Below are 23168 nucleotides of genomic sequence, written 5' to 3'. Positions count from 1 at the left end.
ACAGTTAAGCTCAAATGTCTACTTTGTACAGTTTATTTAAAATGTAATTAGGGATCTGATTTCTGAAATAAACAATTGGCTTAAGACAGTGGTTCCCAAACTGTGCGCCGTGGCTCCATGGGGTGCCTTGGAGATCTCACAGGGGGGCCTCGGCCAGGGCCAGTGGAAAGCAAGGCGGGGGACTACTTGTAATTATTTTGGCTTAGGGGACCCTAAGGGTGCCTTTAACTGAAAAAGTTTGGAATCCACTGGCTTAAGACCTCAAAAAATGATCATGCCATGTTCAAGCAGGGGTTGATAAATTTTAAGTTCTAGCAGAGCAGCATTTTGATCCCATATGTTTTTGAACCCATTTTGTCCTGAGTGGCCTCATTCACCCTGGAAAGAGCATTTAATACAGTTCACTCTCTATTCTCTATCTCGAGTCTGCTTCCTCGATATGTCACAGGTTCTGGCCCAGGAAAAAAGCGCAGCATATGCTGACAAGCTGATTCCAGCTATAAGCAAAGAGCGCATCCTATTATATTCTCCTACACAGTCAAATGGGTGCCTGGAAAGCTGTGAGGTATAGAGGGACACATATATATCTATCACGGAAATGGGTGACATTCTCTTTAGGCCTCATACCCACTGGAATTTAATTACATGCATTTCAATGCTAGTACAGTGTAAATAGGTTTGACAATTCTTACTTCTTTCAACGCGTTTCGCACAAGTTAAAACACATTGAGGTCAGTGTACTGGCCCTCCCAATGGCTGTCTTAACTCAAAAATGGGAATCCTGTGGTGATGGTAGTAGGTGGTTGTTATACCAAGAAAAACATTTATATTGAGATCCTCTTTAAATAAATTAATATATCTTGTAAAAACGATATCACGTTTCCGCCAAGTATACAATATTATGCAATTTTAAAAGTGATGTAATACTAGTTTTGTCATTTGCAATTTTATGTGTATAGATCATCCACTTATAGGAATACTAGATCAAAACAGGTATCAAACTGTTACTTATTAAGAAAATAAAAAAAATAAGATATCCAGGTGCATGTATATGAATTAAGATATAAGCTTTTAAATTTGTTCTCTATGGCTCTTGATTACTTCTTCTTGATCATTTGTCAAACAAAATTGCATGTATTATTGGCTTATTTCAATAGCACCTGTACACAGTGGAGTCTTTTTTTTGTGAGCGGATGCAATATTCGTGATAATGTAGACTATAACTTCAGGAATTGTTACCTAATGAATTTCATGAGCAACAAGTGGCTAATAAATATCACTAGTGCTTAATGATTATTTGGAAGTCAGGAAAATTGATAATTATTTGCTAGTGAATTAACATGCATTCCCAGTAATATTATTGTTTATTGATATAGCACCACCATATGCAGCACTGTACAGAGAATATTTAATCAATCATTCACATCAATCCCTGTCCCATTGGACACATTCAGATCCATTTTAGACACAAGCCAATTAACCAGTAGGTAAGAGGAACTCAGAGTAAACCGAGTCAATCCACACAAACGCAGGGAGAACCTACAAACTCTACACAGATAGGGCCCTGTTTGAACTCACAACCTCAGCTCTTTGAAGCAGCAATGCAAACCCACGTGCCATCATGCAGCCCTGAATATTGGTTCAACCTCCGTTGTGTGTAGGTGAAAGGCATTCTGTAAAAAGAGCTAAATTTTTTAGGTTATGTGGAAATTTACCTGTGTGAACTCTATAATGTGTTTCCAGCTGGTGTTTGAGACTGAATTTTTTTCCGCAGCCATTACACTCATAGGGCTTTTCCCCTGTGTGGATACGCTTGTGGCCCTTCAGTGTACTTTCGTCCCGGAAACAGCTTCCGCAAAACTCACACTCGTATGGATGGTCACCTGAAAATAAGAGGGCAACTTTTTTATGGCATTGGAGTAAACAAAGTGACAGTTCAATAAACTTCAAAATCAAACCTATTCTTGAGGGATGAGTCTTAAATTGTCTCTACTGCCAGCACATTAAACAGATAAATGAAATACACACTTTTCCCGTCACATTCATGTATTAATTCATTACTGTAAAACAAAATGTTAACCAAATTTCATAGCTTTACTCGTCCCTCATCTACCGTTTACCACACAGAATCCTGGAGATTACACAAGTTAACCACAGTCAGATTTAACAAAGTTTTTTTTTATTTGTAGAGTTGAAAGTATTCAATGGTGTGATGTTATGGAAAATCGTCTCATAAGAATATATAAAGTATGTAAGTGAAGCACTCCCAACTCACCAGATACTGAGAATAAAAATCCCTAATCCTAAAATAGAAAATGTTTTATATAAAAGAGAATTAGTAAGAACTTTTATAAAGCTATATAAAATCATGTTTGGTGGTTATCAATTCAAATGATGTAGTGATCTTCTAACTAGTAAAGTTTGGGATTATCTTAACTTTGTTTCAGAATTATTTTAACAGTCACAGGTTTTAACAGCACACCGGAGAATTAAAAAAAGACAAAACATAATTGCTCAAATTTACCATACTACAGAACCCAATATTGTGATAAAACACCTTTCTTAGATTTAATTGCCAATCCACTGAATTGGTCCTAGTGTGAATTGGTGTACCTATGGTAGGGAAATTAAATCGTATCACTGTGGCAGAGATCAATGTGCCAGAATAAAGTTCTATTTGAATAGTGCTGAAAAATATGTTGGAGTTATAGAAAAATAAATTCCAATATAATCATGTAAAATATTTAGAAGTATGTTCAACTTTCTCCATTAGTTATAGCCAGAAATGCAAATAAATTCTAAATATCAATACAAATAAAATTACAAATGATTAACACTTTTATTAGATTTTGAATAGGGGCTTTAACTTTGTGAGCAAAATACTCTATACCCTAGGTCATTGAATTGATTGTTGCAAGCACATGGCAAAAAACATATTGGGTCTTTCTGGTGTACTTGATCTGAGTGAAAATGTTACAATTTTAGAGACGTCTCTTACAGCTAGCAATCAATGTCCCACAAATGAAGCTTAACCAGTTAAAACACACACACACACACACACATAAATAAAAGTACAAATTTTGTTGTACATGTGTGCTACATGTTTTATATCGGTGGTAGTCACATTTGCGAAGACGATAATGCAGACAGCAGCTAGGACGACTGTAAAATTTCCGATTGCTGGAATTCCGAGATGCTGTCAATTCCGAGTGCATGAAAAACTGACTGTTAAGCTCTCCACTATTACAACATCCCGTCACCGACATTAACTTCACTTTAAATGAGGACTCTTAAATTTATGCTATTAAGGAGGCAATGCGAGGACCTGGCAGGTGTATACTGTATTCTAGGAAGGCCTGTACAGTAGACACTCGTCAGATCTTCGCATTGCCCCCTTAATAGCATAAATGTAAGTCACGATTTAAAAAGCGACGTTAATGTCAGTGAGGGGATGTTGTAATGCTGGATATCTTCACAGTCAGTTATTCATCCAGTAGGAATTGACAGCATGTCGGAATTACAGCAATTGGAATTTTACAGCCGTTGCAACTGCTGTAGGCATTATCACATTCGTAAAATCCTACCACACCCGTTGAATAGGACCACGGCTGTATGCGATAGCAACAGCAGACAATGTGATAAGATGCCCTTAACTTTTCAAACATGAAACCAACCCTTAGGCTCTAGAACCCCTACAGTTGCCGCTGAACTAAAAGTTCGAGCATTGACTGGTAGTCTCATTATTAGATTGGTTATTCTTAACATTACTGTCAAGACCCTCTTGCAGGCCCTTTTTCTTAAGTCATGTTTAGGTTGTCTTGTTGGTTTACCAGACCTTATTAATTTGTTTTAATGTTCTGTTATAAGGGCAAAAGCTGTAAACGTAGTGCTTTTATTAAGTGAATAGAACTCAAGGGTGACTTAATGTCTTTAACCAAGTTGATATGCTATTTTCCTTTATCTATATGTAACACATCTACAGTACTTCATACTGATCAAGGCGGCTATTTTTTTTTAACTAGGCAATCATGTTCATTTTAGAATTCACCTGCTTCACAGCTAGATGTGGAAGAGCTGATATGTCCTATCCATCATTATCATGTTCATTTACTGTCCTTTCCAATCATACTCTGGAACATATTATCATAACATCCTCCCCTTTCCTATTTAATATAGAGTATACACAAACACTTAACTTCCATTAATAAAAAAAAAAGTGTAAATAAAACAGCTAAAAATATATAATCCACTGTACGTCATAATTGTGTATACGGAAACAAACTAGCCAGTAGTGTGCCTATGTAAAAACACACGCTGCAGGCGCTGTATAAAATGTATCTTCAGTATGGATTTCTGCAAAACATGTATATGCACACACATTAATATGAAACAAACATATACAAATAAACATATTTAATGCATGTATACACAAACATCTATAAATGCACACATCCTATGTACGTGGCACACATCCTTTCTAGCAGTCAGCCAAGTCTAGAGACAGAAAATATAATAAAGAGGGTGACAGGCCCGTGGCTCCTTATTTATGTCAGAAAGCAGAGCAAGGACAATAAAACCAGATTGATCACCGCAGCCCCAACTCATGAATATTTAAAATATTACTGATTCCACTTGTCACTGTAATTGCAATTTTCTGCGGGCTGTGGATCGGAGGCACTTGCATTTACGGCGGGGGAACAGGGGCGCCTGTATTTTTTCCTCGGCCGACCTGCCAAGCGTGTAATGTTCTCGTTGCTTCATACATTTTCTCCGACTCCCGGAGACTTTAAGTCATCCGCAATGACCTACGTTTTTTCATTAGCCTGGTGTCAGGCCGCGGCTGTGCCTCTGCATAAATTGTCCTCCTGGTTACATGTGCTCTATCTACTTGCATTCTTTTATTACAGTCTTTATATCGAGCTCCAAACTATAAACACTTGATTAAAAAAAATAAAAAATACAAATAACATTTTCCAGATACTTCTAATCTTCCGCAACCATGACTATATCAGTAAGGGTTACAAATTAAACTGAGTCCCTAATCTATCTAATAAGTGCAATTCTTAATGGACTTCCAATACATAATTAAGAGTAAGCAATGCATAATCAGCCCCTTGTGATTGAGCAAGAGTTAAAAAAGTGTTTATGCTGGAGGAGAGCGCAGACAATGGCTGTATAGAAGATGCATTGTTAAATGGTTTAACTGGAGATGATTAAATGGTTAATGTTACCGATTTATATAGTAACATTGGGGTATTTTGAAAGTGTGCAGAATTCGGTTAAAAAAGAGACTCATCTGAAATAAAAACTACCAGGCTCACAGACTGTATAGTTTTTTTCTTCATCACAAAAATTATTTAACTTGTCATCAACCAGTGATCCACCTATACACTGAATTTATTCCCGAAAGACACCAATAGGATGTAGGTGCAATATACTACACAGGAAATTTATTCAATGAGTGAAGTGCTTCATTTGTTTTAGCCTAGCCCTGTCCACAGGTTTTATGAATTGGACCAAACGTATGACAAAATACTTGCTTATAGAACTTATCCTACTCAATGAAGGCTGCAATGAGAGGAAGTCACAAAAGGCCTCAGCCTGTTGCACCGACCCACCTGTTAGAAAGCCTTACTCTTGGCAATACCTTTAACTCTACGATCAAATCATTTTAAACATAAAGTTGAATATACCCATGAATAGTAGTCCTGGTGTCTACCTGGCAATAATACTATTTACAGAAATCAAACTTCTGATAGGATTGTATAATGTTAGCTTTTGGAGTATATTTTTAGAAGTATTTTAATGCAGTTGGGAATAAAAATAAATGAGATGGCTTAACATGTGTTCCCAGCTCCAGTCATGAAACCACCATTGTAGCCCAGATTTTAAGGACATCCATTCTTGAGCAAAAGGTGATGGAGTCAAATTGACTGAGGTACTAATTAAGTCTCCTATACTCAAGCATGAATGTCCTTAAAACCTGGACTGTTTGGAAAAGGGGGCGCTTGAGTATATAATTAATTATTTTATACAAAAATGTACATTTTTGGCATATCTGCTTGCCATTTGTAGATAGACCCATGGGTGCATACACTGTTAGGCATGCTTTCAGATCACACAAGGGGGTAAATGTATTAATGTCCGGATTCTTCAACTCCGGCGTGTTCAGCATCTTCGGTGATTAAATTTAAAGCGCCGCTGCATTGCAAAGGGAAGTTTCCCTTTACAATGCAGCGCCGCTTTAAATTTAATTACCGAAGACGCTGAACACGCTGGAGTTGAAGAATCCGGACATTAATACATTTACCCCAAGATCTCAGAACAGCTGCAAAAGGCCAGAACAAAAGTTAGGGCCAGGTCCTGATGTATGATCTATGGCTCCAAATTCAAGCTGTTTACATTTAGGGGAGAATTCAATTAGCCGTGAAGTGTCCCACGAACATTTATAGAGGCACTTTGTAGCGGAGATTTTAACAGAAACTTACGTTCATTTTTCCTTGCACCTGATCAGGGCGGGCTGGGCCAGGGGGGCATCGCCCCCCCGGGCAGCTCAGTCTGACGTGATGTGGCCGCGTCAGCGCACAGGCGGCCGCATCAAATGACAATCGATATGGCCGCGTCTGTGCGCCCCCCCCCCCCCCGGGCTGAACTTTGCCAGCCCGTGCCTGCACCCGATAGAGGTGTGTGGAAAAATTAGCGGAGATTTCTACTGTAGAACCAGTAAAAATGCGCGGAACATCGTGTCTAATTGAATTCCCACTTAGTCAACAAAATTATCCCTGTTTTGTACAGATCTAGGAACATGAGCCAGACATTAATAAATGAAAGTACATCTGAAGGTTTCATTCTAAAATGCAAGTATAGTCACAACAAAAAGTGTATTATCAATACTGTGCAGGATTTAAAAAAAATAAAATAAAAAATGGGTCTGAAATCTAAACCAACCAGAAGACAATCACATCCACAACAATAGCTTCCATAGGCAAGTGAAGTATAACTGAGACAAATTACATGTTGAAAGAACTTAGAAAGGATTATATGCAAATGTACTCACACAAATAATATTGCTACCAAGATCATTCTAATAGTTAAACAACTTTATTAATGCCATTGACATGCAATTTCTTTTAGGCAAATGGGGCTACACCCCTGTGACAGAAGAAAAGCAGTAACCCGCACCTCTTTCCTCACCCCTACTGCACAGCTAATATGATCGTCCATGAGGAGTCCCTCTAAATCAATGCCAGGAGGCTGACAGTGGCTTTGCTATCAAACACAGCTGCTGATGTTAAGCACACAGACTGGGCACGCATGCTGAAGACACCTCTTGCATTATTAATGAAAGCACGCGCCGCTCTGCAGCACAAGACAAGGAAGGGGGATCAATTGTCTACCTATTACACATCCTACCCTTCTCACCAGGAAAACATGTCAAGCATTGGTCAGTAGTGTAAAACACAGCGCTGTTGTGACTTATGCCAACGTCACTTAAATGCTTTTAAAAATACTTTCTTTCATTAGCGCTTCCAAGTTGTACTAGAACTCAATAAATGGATATTTATGGTTTACAACAAATGTTAATTTTTCTGAAGTGAAACGAACATGAGGCCTGGAGCAGACCAAATCTATTGGTACTGCTCTGCAGTAACACAGGGTCCTAATTCCATAATAAAAAATATACATAATATATAAAAATGTATTAAGGGTTACTCAAGTAATTAAAATAAACGTTTTACAAAAGGTAAACCTATTTTATTTATATTTTTATAACATGAGTGGCCATCCACAGCTGTCTACACAGTGGAGGCAGCCATTTTGTGGCCTGAACTAGTATTGCTGAGAAAGCGCCTCTGTGCTTTGCTGCAATATATATATATATATATATATATATATATATATATATATATATATATATATATATATATATATATATATATATATATATATATATATATATATATATATATATATATATATATATATATATACACACACACACACACACACACACACACACACACACGCACACATGCCTAAATACTGTATTAAAATACAATAATGTTATGCTGACAAACGTAAGTACTGGAAATACCAAAAATTAAATGACAGCCATTCCCTGATTCAACAAAAAAAAGTCATCTCGCAATGTATGTGTGTTATTCTATTACATCTGCTATGTAGCTGAGTACAAGTTATTCTCTTCGGTTTTCCTCCATGTTGGACTCAGAAGGGTCGTTTGGGAGTATTTGTACTGTTTAGCTGTATGGTTAATGCATCCGATCTGCTGTACTTTCCCCACTAGGACAGGCGACTGAACAGTGCTGTCCATGGTACTGTAAAATCACAAGGTTACCTGTGTGTGAGCGGAGGTGGCGTTTGAGTGCAGTATGGCTTGGAAAAGTCCTGTTGCACTCGCTGCAGATGTAACTTCGCACTCCCGCGTGGACCTCCATGTGCTGCTGGAGAGCAGTCTGAGTCTGGAAACGTTTCCCGCAGAGGAGGCAGAACACAGCCATATCAGATCCTGAAAGAAAACACAAATGACAGGATATCAGTTACAGGACCTGCTCCACTTAGAAACCCATTAAATTACCTGCACTATTTTAAAGACACACCAGCACTATGTTCTGCAGTCTTTGCTTTTCAATATTGTATGTACACTTAAGTATATAAATATCCAGCAACGTTTAACATGCATGAAAAAGGCGGGGTGCATTGGCTTAAGCATTCAGAACAGCAGCAGATTTACACCTATTCAGTACAGTATTCACAAAGCCTCTTTTCAAACAGTGCTCCCTCTGCAGAGTGCAGTGTTGTATGGAAGGTGACAGATCTGCACTGATAAATGTGTTAAGAGAATACACTTGACTGATGATCGTGTTAGTAATGAGCCCTTTACTCTGCACATAACACAGATATGTAGGAGAGTCACAAGAAACGAGTGGCTCCCATCATTTGTAAAAGGAAAAAATACATCCAAGTTTGCTCAGGCCATAAAATCCACCCATACTTGTACTTACAGACATTATCCTGAAAAATTAGCTGCTATACAACTTCTGTTGCTTCATGCCTTAAAAAGTCATTCCTTTATTTTTTCTTTTAAAGTCAAAAAAGTATTCTTTCATGTGTATGGCAACTGGCCACCATTTCATAAGAGCCTATGGAACTCAGCCTATCTCAGAGAGTAAGCAATATAGCAGCTCACACTCCTGTTTATAAATACAACGGCTTCAAGAAATTAGGCTTTTTGTACTAACTAACATGTCAGTAGATTCTAATGACTATTCACAGAAAACCATAGTAAAAAAAAAAACAAAAAAAACCCCCACAAAACAAACAAAAAAACAAAAAAAACACACTACTTACAAATTCTGTATATTTTCTATTAAAGGATAGTAGACATGTATGTGTGCTAAACATACTATAGCAATTGTGAAGAACCAGAGGGTACAAAACCGATTTAACAGAGTAGGACAGACAATAAAAATTAACTTAATCGGGCAATCAACTTCGTTATATACTTTCTTCCAAATTGTGAATATATTTATTTTATTGATGTTTGTTGAAATGATAATAAAGATTATATATATATATATATATATATATATATATATATATATATATATATATATATATATATATATATATATATATATTTTAATACAGTGTGGTAACTGTACTACCAGTGCAACAACTTTTAATCATTTCGCAAGATTTCTAGTATCACCTCATGAAACCCCCCCCCCTTTTTTTTTGCAGTATAATATTGTACCTTATATTCTACACATCAATCAGTGCTTCATAAAGAGAACTGACATCTGTGCAATTCCATTTACATGAAGCCCTTTAAGTATTTGCCTCACCCATTGGCCTTTCAGTGAGGGACACATTCTTGCGTTGACAGTCTGTAGGATACATGTTCTGCCTGTTTATACCTTGTTTGGTCTACTTAGTGTTGGATAGAATGTTCTAGTCATGCTTGGAAGCACCACAGATATCGTCTCACTAAAATGTGGCTTCTATAGCTCTCTAGCTTTTATCTTTGTTTTAGCGAGACAGTTTTGTAGCTTAATTCAGCGATCACCATCATTAGTTTGTAAGGCACCACTAATTCCGCAATGCCAGAATGTTTCTTAAAGCATATCATCATTAACATTTATTTATATAGTGACAGCAGATTCCGTAGCGCATTGCAATTAGGGATAAACAATAATCATCAATACTGAGTAAAACAGACAAAGAGGTAAGAAAGCCCTGCATGCAAGCTCACAATCTATGGGTCAATGGGAGTCGGATACATGAGGTAAAATCTACATATTGTATTTCGGCCCAGCCAGCTTGCAGAGGTAAAAAAGTGATTAGTCACACAGCAATGTTGGTCAGGGGATCAGAGGGTTGTTGTCTTGTGTGAATTGTGTAAAGGGTGGTAATAGGGTAACCTAGTGAGGTTAAGAGGGTGGTTGAGGATTATTATAAGCTTGCCTGAAAAGGAGGTGTTTTCAGAGAATGCTTGAAGGTTTGTATACCGGAGGAAAGTCTTATTGGGTGAGGGAGGGAATTTCAGAGGGAGTGCAGCTTGAAAAAAGTCCTGTAACCGGGAATGGGAGGATGTAATGAGAACAGATGAGATGCAGATCTTGTGCAGAACGGAGATGTTGAGTTGGGAGATGCTTGGAGACAAGTGTGGGGATGTATGTAAGTGCAGTGTTGTTGGTAGCCTTGATTGTTAGTTTAAGTATTTTATACTGGATTCGGTAAACAAACAGGCAACCAATGTAAAGACTGACAGAGTGGTTCAGCAGAGGAAGAACGATTTAGAAAGAAAACCAGTCTAGCCGCTGCATGTAAAATAGATCATGAGGGTGAGATTCTGTTTAGGGTAAGACCAGTAACGAGGGAATTGCAATCGTAGGAGAGATGATGAGTACATTAATCAGAGTTCTTGCAGTGTCTTCCGTGAGATATGTGCGTATTCTGGAAATGTTTTTAAGACGTATGTAACATGATTTTGATAGAGAGTCAATTTGCGGAAAAAATGAGTCAACAATAACACCTAGGGGTGGGATTTAATGTCATGTAGTCAACAGAAAAATTTTTTTTAGGTAGGCAACATCTGTTGGTCAGTGGGATTATTATTAACCCTTTGAGTTGGCAAGAGGATATCCAAGATGAAATGGCAGAAAGACAGTCAGTAACGCGAGACAACACAGATGGTGAGAGATCAGGAGAGGATAGATACATTGGTGTATAATCCGCATAAAGGTGATATTGAAATCTAAAAGGAGCTTATTAGTTTTCCAAGAGCAGTGGTGTAGGTTGAGAATAACAGCAAACCTAGTACTGAGCCTTGTGGTACTCCAACTGATAAAGGAAGCGGAGCAGAGGTGAATCCAGAGAAATGAATACTAAAAGAGCGATTAGAAAGGCAGGATGAGAACCAGGATAGGACAGTGCCTTGATTGTAGCGTTTGTTTTAGAAGAGAGTGGTCAACAGTGTTGATTGCAGCAGAGAGCTCCAGGAGAATTAGAAGTAATGGTCATTGGTTTTAGCAGTGATCAAATCATTGACAAGCTTAGTCAACGCAGTCTTGTGGAGTGTTGAGGCAGAAAGCCTGACTGAAAAGGATCCAATAGATTATTTGCAGAAAGGAAGTGTGCGAGGTGAGTGTAGGCAAGTCTCTCTAGAAGCATTGAGGAGCATGGGAGCTGAGAGATAGGACGGTAATTTGAAAGAGAGTTTGGGTCAAAATTTAGCTTTTATAAAATAGGGGTAATCACTGCATGCTTGTACAATGACAGGACGGAATGGAGACAGAGACTACAAATTTTAGTTAGAAATGGAATGAGCACAGTAGATAGGGAACTACTGATTTGTGAGAGTATAGGATCAAGAGGACAGGAGATGGAGTAGGAAAATAAGAAGAAAGTAGATACTTGGTCTTCATTTTTGAGATCAAATGAAGAGAGGGTGTCAGGGGTTGCTGGAAAGGAATTGAGCAGACTGCTTGTCGAGGAAGATTATACCATTTCTAGATAAGCATATGAAGTGAAACATGAGCATAAGACAGAGCAAGAATAAGAGAGTATATTACAAGCATACGTCAATAGACTATAAATCAATAAGTTCAACTTAGGCGTAAAGGAGAACATGACATAGGACAGGTCGTAGACAAAACAGATGGGACATGGAGAGAAGGCCATGCTCATGACTGCCTACAGTGCAGGTTTTCCGGATCACATGTGACATAATTAGGACCACCTGTGGATCTGTTACAATGTGTCAGTCAGTAACGAATACACCTGTGCTCCAGCAAGGAGATATGGAAAGCCTGCACTGCTAGGGAGCCCTGAGGACTGGGTTTGGGAAACCCTGACACAGTCTAGAGGACTGAAGTCTTCAATAGGTTTATAATCATCAGTTAAACAAACTTTCAAAGAATATTAAAACATATGTATATGTACCCATGCCTTAATAGATACAGTTTATTTATTTTCTTTTATTTATATAGTGCCACTATATTATGCAGGGCTGTACAAAGAATATTTGTCATTCACATCAGTCCCTGTCCCATTTGAGTTTACAAACTAAAATTCCCTAACACACAAACTAGGGTCCATTTTATTCAGCTGCCAATTATCCTGCCAATATGTTTTAGGGAAGTGGGAGGAAACAAGAGTTCATGGAGAAAACAAATACAGGGAGAACATACAAACTCACACAGATAGGCCCTAGGAAAGGTATCACTTGAACCACTTGCTAGGCACTATTCAATTTGCAAAATAAATTAAGACGACTTAACATGAACTAAAATCATTTGTGGTGCTTTGGGATAACCAATGCACCAATTTGTACTTTTCATTTTGGAACAATTTGCATTTTAAAACTAGAATATTTCTAAACACTTTTCTTTAGGAACTAGTAACACTTATACCTTACTCTGTCTGGTTTCACATTTCCGTTAGACTCAAATGTGTATTCAAAAACACATTATGAAAACATTGATTTTTGAGCTGTAGCATTTGAAGTTCAGACAAAAAGAAACTCATTAAATGAAAATAAAAGCAAAACAATGAAAAATCCCAGATAATATAAGGAATGTAATGTGTTAACATCTACACTAAAATTATTTATAATTAAAAACACAATAAGCAGGGCATTGAAATATTAAATAGTCAACCAGGGACAAAATAAACAGTGTTTAACACAGCATATGTGTAATTAACTTGAAATGTTCAAAAGGGAAAAATAAAAGTAATTCTTTAAGTCATGAGATTTTATATTTCTGAAAAAAAGGATAGAGATTATATATATATATATATATATATATATATATATATATATATATATATATATATATATATATATATACATACATATATACATATATATATACATACATATACATATATACATATATACACACACACACACGAACAGCAACATTATATCTTCTGGTATCATGCGATGCACTAGGGCCATGACGAGTGCTGCAGAGACACAAGCCTTTAATGGGTATCTCAGGCCAGTAGTACATTGTAGTCCCCATCCTAAACAATTACAACCAATCTGATTGTATCAGATTGGATTTGATTTTGTCAGAATAACCACCAGGCTGGCCAATGAGCTCCATCAGTCTATGCCAAAAGTGCCTTCCTTTTTCTTTCATATTCCAACCTATTAATACCATTGATATTCAGTTGCGTTTTTACTGGCCAGCTATACCTTAAATAGTGCAGTAGCGTGTGCAGTCATTTTGGGATTACGATCACATGGGTTCACTGTGGCCCCCTCCATGTTGCTAAATTACTCACAGATATGATAGGATTACAACGATCCAACCTATCTTAATTGCAGTATATATGGCCATCAAAAGAGATGTTTACCTCACACATATCCTGATTCAATAGCTGGTATACCCTAAAATCAGACAACATTATTGGCAATGTTACAGGACAATGGAGAATGTATAACCGTACTTTCAGTAACTGCATGGTGGGCGAGTAATTATTGCGACTAAGAAATCCTTTTATTTGATGCTGAGAAGACTACAGAGAATCAATTGACAACAGAATAGAATGTACAATAGGAAAAAAATGATAAATACAATTCTAAATTCATTAACATAAAAATAATCACCCGATCAACCTTATTTTTAGTTGGATTATTCCTCCATCCAAGGAAACAAAATTGTTTATGTTATGCAAAATTTATACTAATATTTGATGGTCATAAATGATTTAAGGAGATAAAAATGACAATATCAAACGAGGATGTATGTTGACAATTAATGTCTTGGGACTATTCATGGTGAAATTACTCAGAATTGCGACTTTGTAGTATTCGCTATTCAGCGGGTGTTTTTTTTTTCTCTACAGCTCTTTTAATAAAGGGAAAAAAAAAAACCAAGGAAAGAAAAAAAAAAGCCACAAAAAAAAAAAAAAAAAAAAAAAAAATTGTATTCAATAAATTAAAATAAACACAATCAGACACAAGGCTTATTCAGAGAACTGACATCTTAATGGCTTTTTCTCTCTTTTAAAAGATTACAAATTAAGCAGCATTTAAAAGACATTTTACAGAGGATGCACAGTGAGGCCTAGAATAGGCTTGCTATTCATTTCCACGGTAACCAAAATAAGTGTCTATGCAAGAGGCCTATACTGTACTGTGAACAATAGGCCACACGGCCACAAGGACGAAATACAGAATGAAGAGAAAAGTATACTATTAATAAAAAAAAGTTAATTAGAATCTAAAAAGCCCAGAGTACAAGCAAAGAGCCTCCCAAGACATTACACCAACTTATCAGTATAGGGCTATGCAGCAATCTGAGCTACTTTTTTGCTTTGGCTAAACAGAAGTACATAGCTGCAAACTGTCCCCAATTTCCATGAGCAGTGCCAGATTTTAAAGATTTGTTCCTTAAAACATCCCTATTTTCCCAGTATTGACCAACTGCAAAAAAAATAAGTCCTCACACACTGCATTTTTTCTTGGCTTTATAAATTTGATATTTAAATCAACTACATGTGTATAAAAAACAAAAACATATTTAGCAACCCTATCATGTCATGTTTACCGAATTTGATTATATCATGTGTAACATGCACTGGGTCAGCAGCAAAGTATACCTGGAAACTACACTATGGGGGAATTCAATTCCCCCCGACAATGCAGCGTTAAGCATATACCCATTAATATGGTAATTTTAACAGTGGAGTCTCTCTGAGCCGCGAGCAAAAAGCTGTTGAAGTTACCGTACTAATGGTAATTACGCGCATTAGAGCGCATGCCGACAGTAACGCGGCCAACTGAATATGCCTCTATATGGACAAAAGTATTCGGATGCTTGACCATTAAACCAACAGGGACTGTAATGACATTGTATTCATACATATACTTTAATATGAATTTGGTCCCCCTTTTGCAGCGATAACTGCTTCCACTCTTCTTGGAAGGCTTTCCAAGAAGAGTGGAGTGTTTCTGTTGGAATTTGTGCCCATTCATTCTGAATAGCATTTATGAGGTCAGGCACTGATGTTGGATGAGAATGCCAGGCTCGCAATCTTCATTCCAGTTCATCTCAAAGATGTTCGATGGGGTTGAGGTTAAGGCTTTGTGCGAGCCAGTCAAGTTCTTCCACACCGAATTAAAACCATGTCTTTGTAGTCCTTGCTTTGTACACTGGGGCACAGTCATGTTGGAATAAAAAAGGGCCTTCCCAAAGCAGGATGTCCTTTTAAATTGGAAAATCGGGTAGTTGACAAAAATGGTCGTTATCTTATTTTGGTGGGTTTCCTGGGCAAACAGGCTACTACTTTGGATTCCATATACGCCCCAAATTCCCAGCAAATCCAGTTTCTGAGACTCACTTTCCAAACTGTTCAACAGATCAGGAAAGGGGTTATGTTTTATATGGGAGATTATAATGTAACTCCTGATCCCAGATTTGATAGATCCACCCCCACTGCTGATCGACCACCTCCCTCTGCTATATCTCTACCCCAGAACTTTGCTCAGCTGCTTGCTAAAGTTGATCTATGAGATGGCTGGAGAGCAAAACATCCTGGAAAATGAGATTACACATTATTTTCCTCCATGCCTAACTCCTACTCCCACATAGATTTCCTGCTTTCTGATAAACGGTCTCTCCAATGGGTTTCTAACATCTCGATTAAACCCATCACTTGGTCAGACTATGCTCAGTTAATCTGGTGCCTGCAGGCCCCAACTCGGTACTCTTTATCTCTAATCCACCAGACATTGCTAACCAGTTAGCTGCTTACTATACACAGCTTTATAATCTCAGGTTGAACGATTCCCAACCCCACCCTTCCCCTGCTATTCTAGCAGATTTCCTGGATTCCCTTCAGCTTCCAGCCTTGGCACCGGATACAGTGTCTGGCTTGTGCTCCACCTGTATGGAGGGTGAAGACTGGGTGGCTATAAAATCCCTCAAGTGCGGTAAAGCACCGAGGCCAATGGTCTCATAAACGGCATCTATCTTGCCTTCCAGTCGGAGCTCAGTCTAGTGCTTAAAACCCTGTTTAACAAGGCCACGGAAGATTCTTATTTACCTAAATAGATGCTGGAGGCAAGAATGGACACCATTCCCAAGCCTGGAAACTTCCCAACCCACCTCACTGTCATATCTACCGACCAATTGCGCTTCTAAACACCGATCTTAAGCACTGATTGCCAACAGACTAAATTCCATCCTGCAGAGCCTAATTAACCAAGATCAAGTTGGATTTGTCTTGGGCAGACAAGCCCCAGACAACACACGCCGGGTCTTTAATCTATTATCATACGACCCGGGCTCAGCCTCTGCTGTTCCTCTCATTGGATGCTGAAAAGGCATTCGACAGGATCCATTGGGACTACTTGATGGCCGTCCTTGTCAGGATTGGGTTTCGTGGACTCTTCCTACAAGCAATCCGAACCCTCTATGGTTGTCCCTCAGCTAGAGTTCTCAGTAATAGGTTCCTATCGGCCCCTTTTGACATTACTAATGGAACCAGGCAGGGATGCACGCTATCCCCACTCATATTTGCATTGGCAATAGAGCCCTTAATGTAACAGTCCTGGACAACGTCTGCTATCACTGGCAGTAGGATTGGAGACACACATCATAAGATCCGCTTGTTTGCAGATGATGTCCTTCTATTCCTGACCAAGCCAGAGACCTCTTTACCGGCCATGCAGGTAGTGCTCAGAGCATACTCGGAGACTTCCTATTACTAAATTAATTCTACCAAATCAGAAGCCATGGGGAGTGGGACTCTCGCAAGACAGTCTTCTCTACCACCAAGCCACTTAAAAATTTCATTGGTGTTCCTCATCACTTAAATTCCTGGGGATATATATCCCCTCCCATCCTAAGGACCTCATAGATTGAACTATATCCCACTGCTACAAAAGTTTACAGCACTGACTACCTCATGGATGGAATTTGAGGTCTCGTAGTTCGGTAGGATATCTGCGCTTGAAATGATACTTTTATCAAAAATCCTGTACTTGTTCAGATCCATACCTGCTCTGGTTCCACTGCAAATAATTAACAAAGTTTTACACAAGCGGCTTGTGATTTGTTTGGAGAGGCAGGCGTCCCAGGATAGCCTGGTCACATCTGTTTTGGCCTCAGTTAAGAGGGGGGCCTCACCACCCCTGACTGGAAACTTTACCAAACAAGCCGCAAGGCTTGGTCAGCTTAGGGACTGGACGGCTCCCCATCCTCGCAAACGAGGAGTATTTATTGAAGTACTTGCTGTTTCCACAGTTCCAATAGAAGATTTGCTTTGGTTGGAGCCGAGGACCAGACCAGCCATAGTGTCCATATTGCATAGTGTCAAAGACTTTTTAGCTAGCTGGGATGAGTTAGTAAGAGTGGTCCAGGGCTTTTTCCTACCCTCCGCTCACCTTTCCCTCTTGCGCTTGGATCTTTGGATCTCCCGGGGAGTCAATAGGCTATCAGACCTTTACGAGCAGGGTGTTCTGGTATCGTTCTCCTCTCTTCAGAAGCGCTTCCAGATACCGGCCTCTGATTCCTTCAAATACCTCCAGGTACACCATTGGATCCAATTGCAGATGTCTGGTTGGTCCTTACTACACTCCCCCCCCCCCCACACCCAACACTAGTCAAGCTCTTGATTTGCTCACGCTCCCATGCTGGGGGTATATCAGCCTGGTACCAGTATATTTTAACCGCGTCTGAGCATAGCAAGCTGCCTGCCCAAGTACAATGGGAACTTGACCTTGGTCACCTCCTAATGGAGGAAGGCTGGGAACACATCTTCAAGAATATATATAAAATGTCAAAATGTAATAACCACTCAGATGTTCATAAAAATGATCCACAGGTTATATTACACCCCAGTTAAACTGCGATCCAATTCGACTGGTAACTTCATTAGTTATCGCACTCAAACCAACTTTAGCTTTACTCCAACTATATCCGTCTGACTTCCCGGCTCACCTCCGATATGTTGTGAGTTATTGATGAAGAGTATATAAATCTATTACGTTATATTTAATTTTATAATATATGAGCTGGAGTTGGTCTGAACAAAACTTTTCTCCCCCCCACTAAAAAACAGAAGGTTTGTGTAAGTCTGTTGAGTATCTGGTCTGAATTAACATGTGAAAGGCTGTGATCAGTTTCTTGTGGAAATGAAAACCCCGCCCATTAGAAAGGTATTATGTTATGTAGCAAAGAGCACAAGGGGTCTCTTGGTGCCCTGCTCCCAGCCTGATAAGACATGTAGACACAGCTCCTAACTGAACATGCTGAAAAGTTGTCTGGGGCCTGTGAAGGCCCTGGCTAGTAGGAAAAATGTGACTGAATGGAAGGTGAGTGAAACTGGAAATGTATAGTTTTGTGATGTTTGTAAATGGAGTTAACGTGAATGAAGTGTAATGTGTCTTTGAATGGAAGATGGTTGAATCTGGAAAAATAGTTTGTGTGGTTATGGGTTGGTTAAAATGGAGTTTTGTTACGTTATTTGAATGGAATTGTCTGAGTTCAGATAAAATGGAGTTAGTGAAGTTTTGGACATGGAAGCATTTGTGTTTGTTGCAAAGGTTATTTGGAATAGATGTCTTGTGTAAAATAGATATTTGTGGTGGACTTACGAGTATATTACTAGAGGTTTAAGAACTGGACCCTGTTCATTGGTAGTCAATCAGGCCATTACAAGCACATGTGACCAACACGTACTTGTAACTTCTAGCAAAGCAAGTCGACCATTTTAAATATTGTGAGCTATTTCAGTTCTTGGAAAGGATAATGGAAATTGCAAATGCTGTGTAATGGAAGTGTATGGTTATAGTTTGTTTAATGCAGTTTAGTGTAAAGGTATAGTAAGTGCATGGAAGATATGCATGCTAGACAGAATGGTTGTGTTGGAAAAGTATGTCATGGTAAATTAAAGAAAACATGTAGATGGTATTGGAGAGCCTGCTATTCTTGCTGTTGAAAAGTGTGGCTGTGATTAGTACTTTGATGCATAGCAAATGATTGGATTGTTCAGGAAGTGGTCAGATTGTTCAATATAAAGTTTTGTTAGACTGTTGGTTTAAATGGTAGTTTGTAACTCAAACTCTGAAATATTGTGGTTTATTGCTGAAGAGAATGAAATAGGTAAAATGGCAGCAAGGTGAAATACCATGTGTTCAGAGCAGGCTGAGGTCAGACAATAGAGAAAATGGATCTAGAAGCTACCATGCTTGTAAAATGGCTGCCATCTAGAAGCTTCTATGTGAAGGGAACGTGGATAGTGAATAATTGCAGTTGGACTTTAACTGAGATAAGTGAAATTAAATGATATATGGATAAATGGTAGAAGTTTTGAGATAAATGTGAGAATATTTTGAAGGTTAAAATGTGTGCTTGATTGTGTGTCTCTCTCTCCCCTTCCCACAGGTCCCTCCCCTCCCTCCGCACACACATTCACACACCTTAAGACAATAGTCAAAACACAGACACAATGACTTGTATATTTATAAAACAGGCAATTGACTGCAATGTATTGTATGAAACAAAATCATCTGTTGAGTTTGTATAAATACACTGTTTACGGTTTTCTAATATATGCACACATTTTATAATTAGAATGTTAATTAATAAATTAATAATACAACACGTTTTAAATGAAGCTACATCTTTGTCTGTGGTTATTTTTGAAGAGATAAGTATAAGATATTATATGAATATTGTTCCTGTGGATTTAAGGGAAAATAAGCATTATATTTCTTATGTTATAATCAGAATTACCTTTGCGAGGAGTTGGTTGAGAGTAATAGTCGTAAATAACGTTATTAAATGGTCATCTACACAATTGGCAGACTATTAGGAGATTAAAACCCCAGACACTCTATTACCCTTTTACAGTCATATTGTAAATGCCACTAGAGCAGCTATGGCCCAGCAGTGGAAGAGCCCGGCTCCCACACGTCACCAAAGTTATAGCAAAAACCCAGCAAAGGTACATGATGGAAACTATTGGCTTCAAGTATTCTACTTCAGCGTCTTCCCCCCTGACGAAGTGGTTCAGCTGGTCTGATTATAATGCTACTCATTCAATTGTGGCCTCGTCCCCCAAGTTTCAATAGAGCCTCTCTTTTCAATATAGATTTATTAAATGCAGGACCTCTTATATGTCACCGACTCCTCTGCCACAGCAGCCCCTGGTGACGTCTCCCACTTCCCCCTTCTCCTTGCCTTTTCCCTTTAGGTTGTGATTTCCCCTGTCTTGTTTTTTTGGTTTGATGTACATTTGTGTTTGATACCTGATGTTTTTATCTGTCACTTTAACTGCAATTGCTTGTATATTCTTTTTATTCTTTTAATAAAAACTTTTTGTTAAAAAGAAAAAAAGAGCCTTCGCCAAACTGTTTCCCACAAAGTTGGAAGCATAGCAATGTCCAAAATGACTTGGTATGCTGAAGCATTAAGATTGCCCTACACTGGAGATAAGGGGCCTAGCCAAAGAAAAACAGCCCCATACTATTATCCCTCCTTCACCAAACTTCATAGTCGGCTTAATGCAGTTAGGCAGGTAATGTTCTCCTGACATCAGCCAAACCCAGACTCGCCCATCTGACTGCCAAACAGAAAAGAGTGATTTGTCACTCCACAGAACACGTTTCCACTGCTCCACAGTACAGTGTTTGTGTGCTTTACACCACTCCATCTGATGCTTGGCATAAGTTTTGGCAGTATTCTCCCCAGAAAATGTTGCCATCCAGGTGGCATTAAGAAGTAGCCGGATGGCGGCAGTTGCAATAATATTGAATAATCTTGGAGGTTATTGCCCACACCTGCCAGGACTGGTCTAACACATACTGCTGACTGTAGTGCTTACATAGTGCCTGTTATATTAAAATAAACCATTGTTTATCCTATTAGAATAGGACTCTATTGAGCTCAAAAATCTGGGTGGCAAGTAAAAACAGCCGGGTTGATCACCCTGGAAATAGGTGCTGGGTAGAACACTGTCTTGGTAATGTGAGGCTTGCATGCAGCTGCTCGGCCATGGAAACCCATTACATTAAGCTGCTGCCGCAGAGGTTTTGTGCTTACATTAATGTCAGTGGAAGTTTGGAACTCTTGAGCTATGGAATCAGCAGCGCGTTGGCGATTCTTATTCACCCTGCGCTTAGCAGTTGTTGACCTCGCGCTGTGAATTTACGTGGTCTTTTGCTTCGTGGCTTAGTTGCCATTGTTTCTAATCTCTCGCACTTTGCAACATCACTTACAGTTGACCGTGGAATATCCAGCAGGGATAAAATTTCACAAACTGTCTTATTGCAAAGATGGCATCCTATCACAGTACCACGTTTGAAATCGCTGAGCTCTTTAGACCGACCCATTTTGTATCTCAAATGTTTGTAAATGGAGAATGTATGGCCAGATGCCTGATTTTTTACAACTCTGGCAACGAGTCTGACTGAAACACCTCAATTCAATAATTATCAGTTGTGGCCAAATACTTTTGTCCATATTAGTGTATTCTAAAAAAAGTTGCTAACCATGGAAGTGCAGCTGTCTGGTCTAGTTGTAAATCTAGAGATTGGGTTAAGGCAATGCATCTCAGCATTGTTGCCGCTCAGTGCTAGGAGTTCCATTTCCACTAGGACTGCAGGAGGGGCAAGATAAAACTGCATCTTACAACATGTGCAGTAGAGAAAAAAAAAATAGAAACAACTTACAAATTGGGAGCAATATGCATGTTGAAGACAAAAGCTATAATGCAAAGTTCATATAATTGCTGGACTTCCCTGATTGCCTATAAATATAGCTACAAGAGGAATGAGATTACAAGGGTGGTTGTTGGGCATATTTGACAGTTTCAGGGCCCAAGACAGTTCGACTTTTGGTGTAAGTAGCTAGTTTAATTAAAAATGCAGTAATATGAACTCCAAAGAACAGTTTATCATAGTTTTATTACTATTAACATTTATTTATATAGTGCCAGCATATTCGGCAGTGCTTTATAATTAGGATCAATGTATAAACCGCTCATCACATTTTGCAATGCACGTTTGCAAGTGGTGCAAAGAACACAGGCAAGGAGCTTGTGACCAGCGGAGGAAGGTGCGCTGATCAGATGATCATCCTTTACCATGTTCTCGACAAACAGATGACTGTATGTTTGGCACCAATTTAAGGAATTCTACAGCCCTGAGTGCCTGTTTTTAACAATAAATGGTTCTATTATGATGTAGGGCATATTCTCCTGACATTGTTTGACACTCATTCCCTTAGAAAGCCAGCTCAATTGTGTGTTGAAGGAATTCTTTCCTGATGGGGGTGGAGTCTTCCAGGATGACATTTTCCCATTCACACAGCCTTTGTGATCTTAAGGAGATCCATATGATCCATCGCTGCCGTCACCAGATTGGAGCATTAGCCATACATTCTGGAGCAGCTCCTGAGGCAGCATTTTGTACCACCATCAAGCAGGTGTCAGCGGACTAACTTTCTAGTGGAATACTAGACACTGGTAGACTAAATGCCACATTGCATATAATCGTAGCAAACAGTCTTATTATTACTTTAATTGTGGAATCCATGTGTTGATAAATCTCACATTACTAGCAACGCAGAAAGTATTTCTTGTATATACATTTAGAAATGCTGTTTGTCCATACTTTTTGCTGAAGC

The 23168-nt window shown here is 38.7% G+C and overlaps 1 protein-coding gene across 1 annotated transcript in view; it reads right to left on the bottom strand.

Moving 5' to 3' along the window:
• Positions 1-23168, bottom strand: part of ZBTB16 (zinc finger and BTB domain containing 16) — a 127969-nt gene that overhangs the window by 4378 nt on the left and 100423 nt on the right. Inside the window, exons 5-6 of the mRNA XM_075191235.1 lie at positions 8357-8527; positions 1716-1883 (exon numbers count right to left, since the gene is read on the bottom strand). Of these exons, the coding sequence (XP_075047336.1) occupies positions 1716-1883; positions 8357-8527 (339 nt within the window). The remainder of the gene's footprint in view (positions 1-1715; positions 1884-8356; positions 8528-23168) is intronic.

The sequence above is a fragment of the Mixophyes fleayi genome, chromosome 11 (assembly GCF_038048845.1).
Source record: "Mixophyes fleayi isolate aMixFle1 chromosome 11, aMixFle1.hap1, whole genome shotgun sequence".
NCBI classification, from domain to species: domain Eukaryota; kingdom Metazoa; phylum Chordata; class Amphibia; order Anura; family Limnodynastidae; genus Mixophyes; species Mixophyes fleayi.
This window is presented reverse-complemented; position numbering and strand designations above follow the sequence as displayed.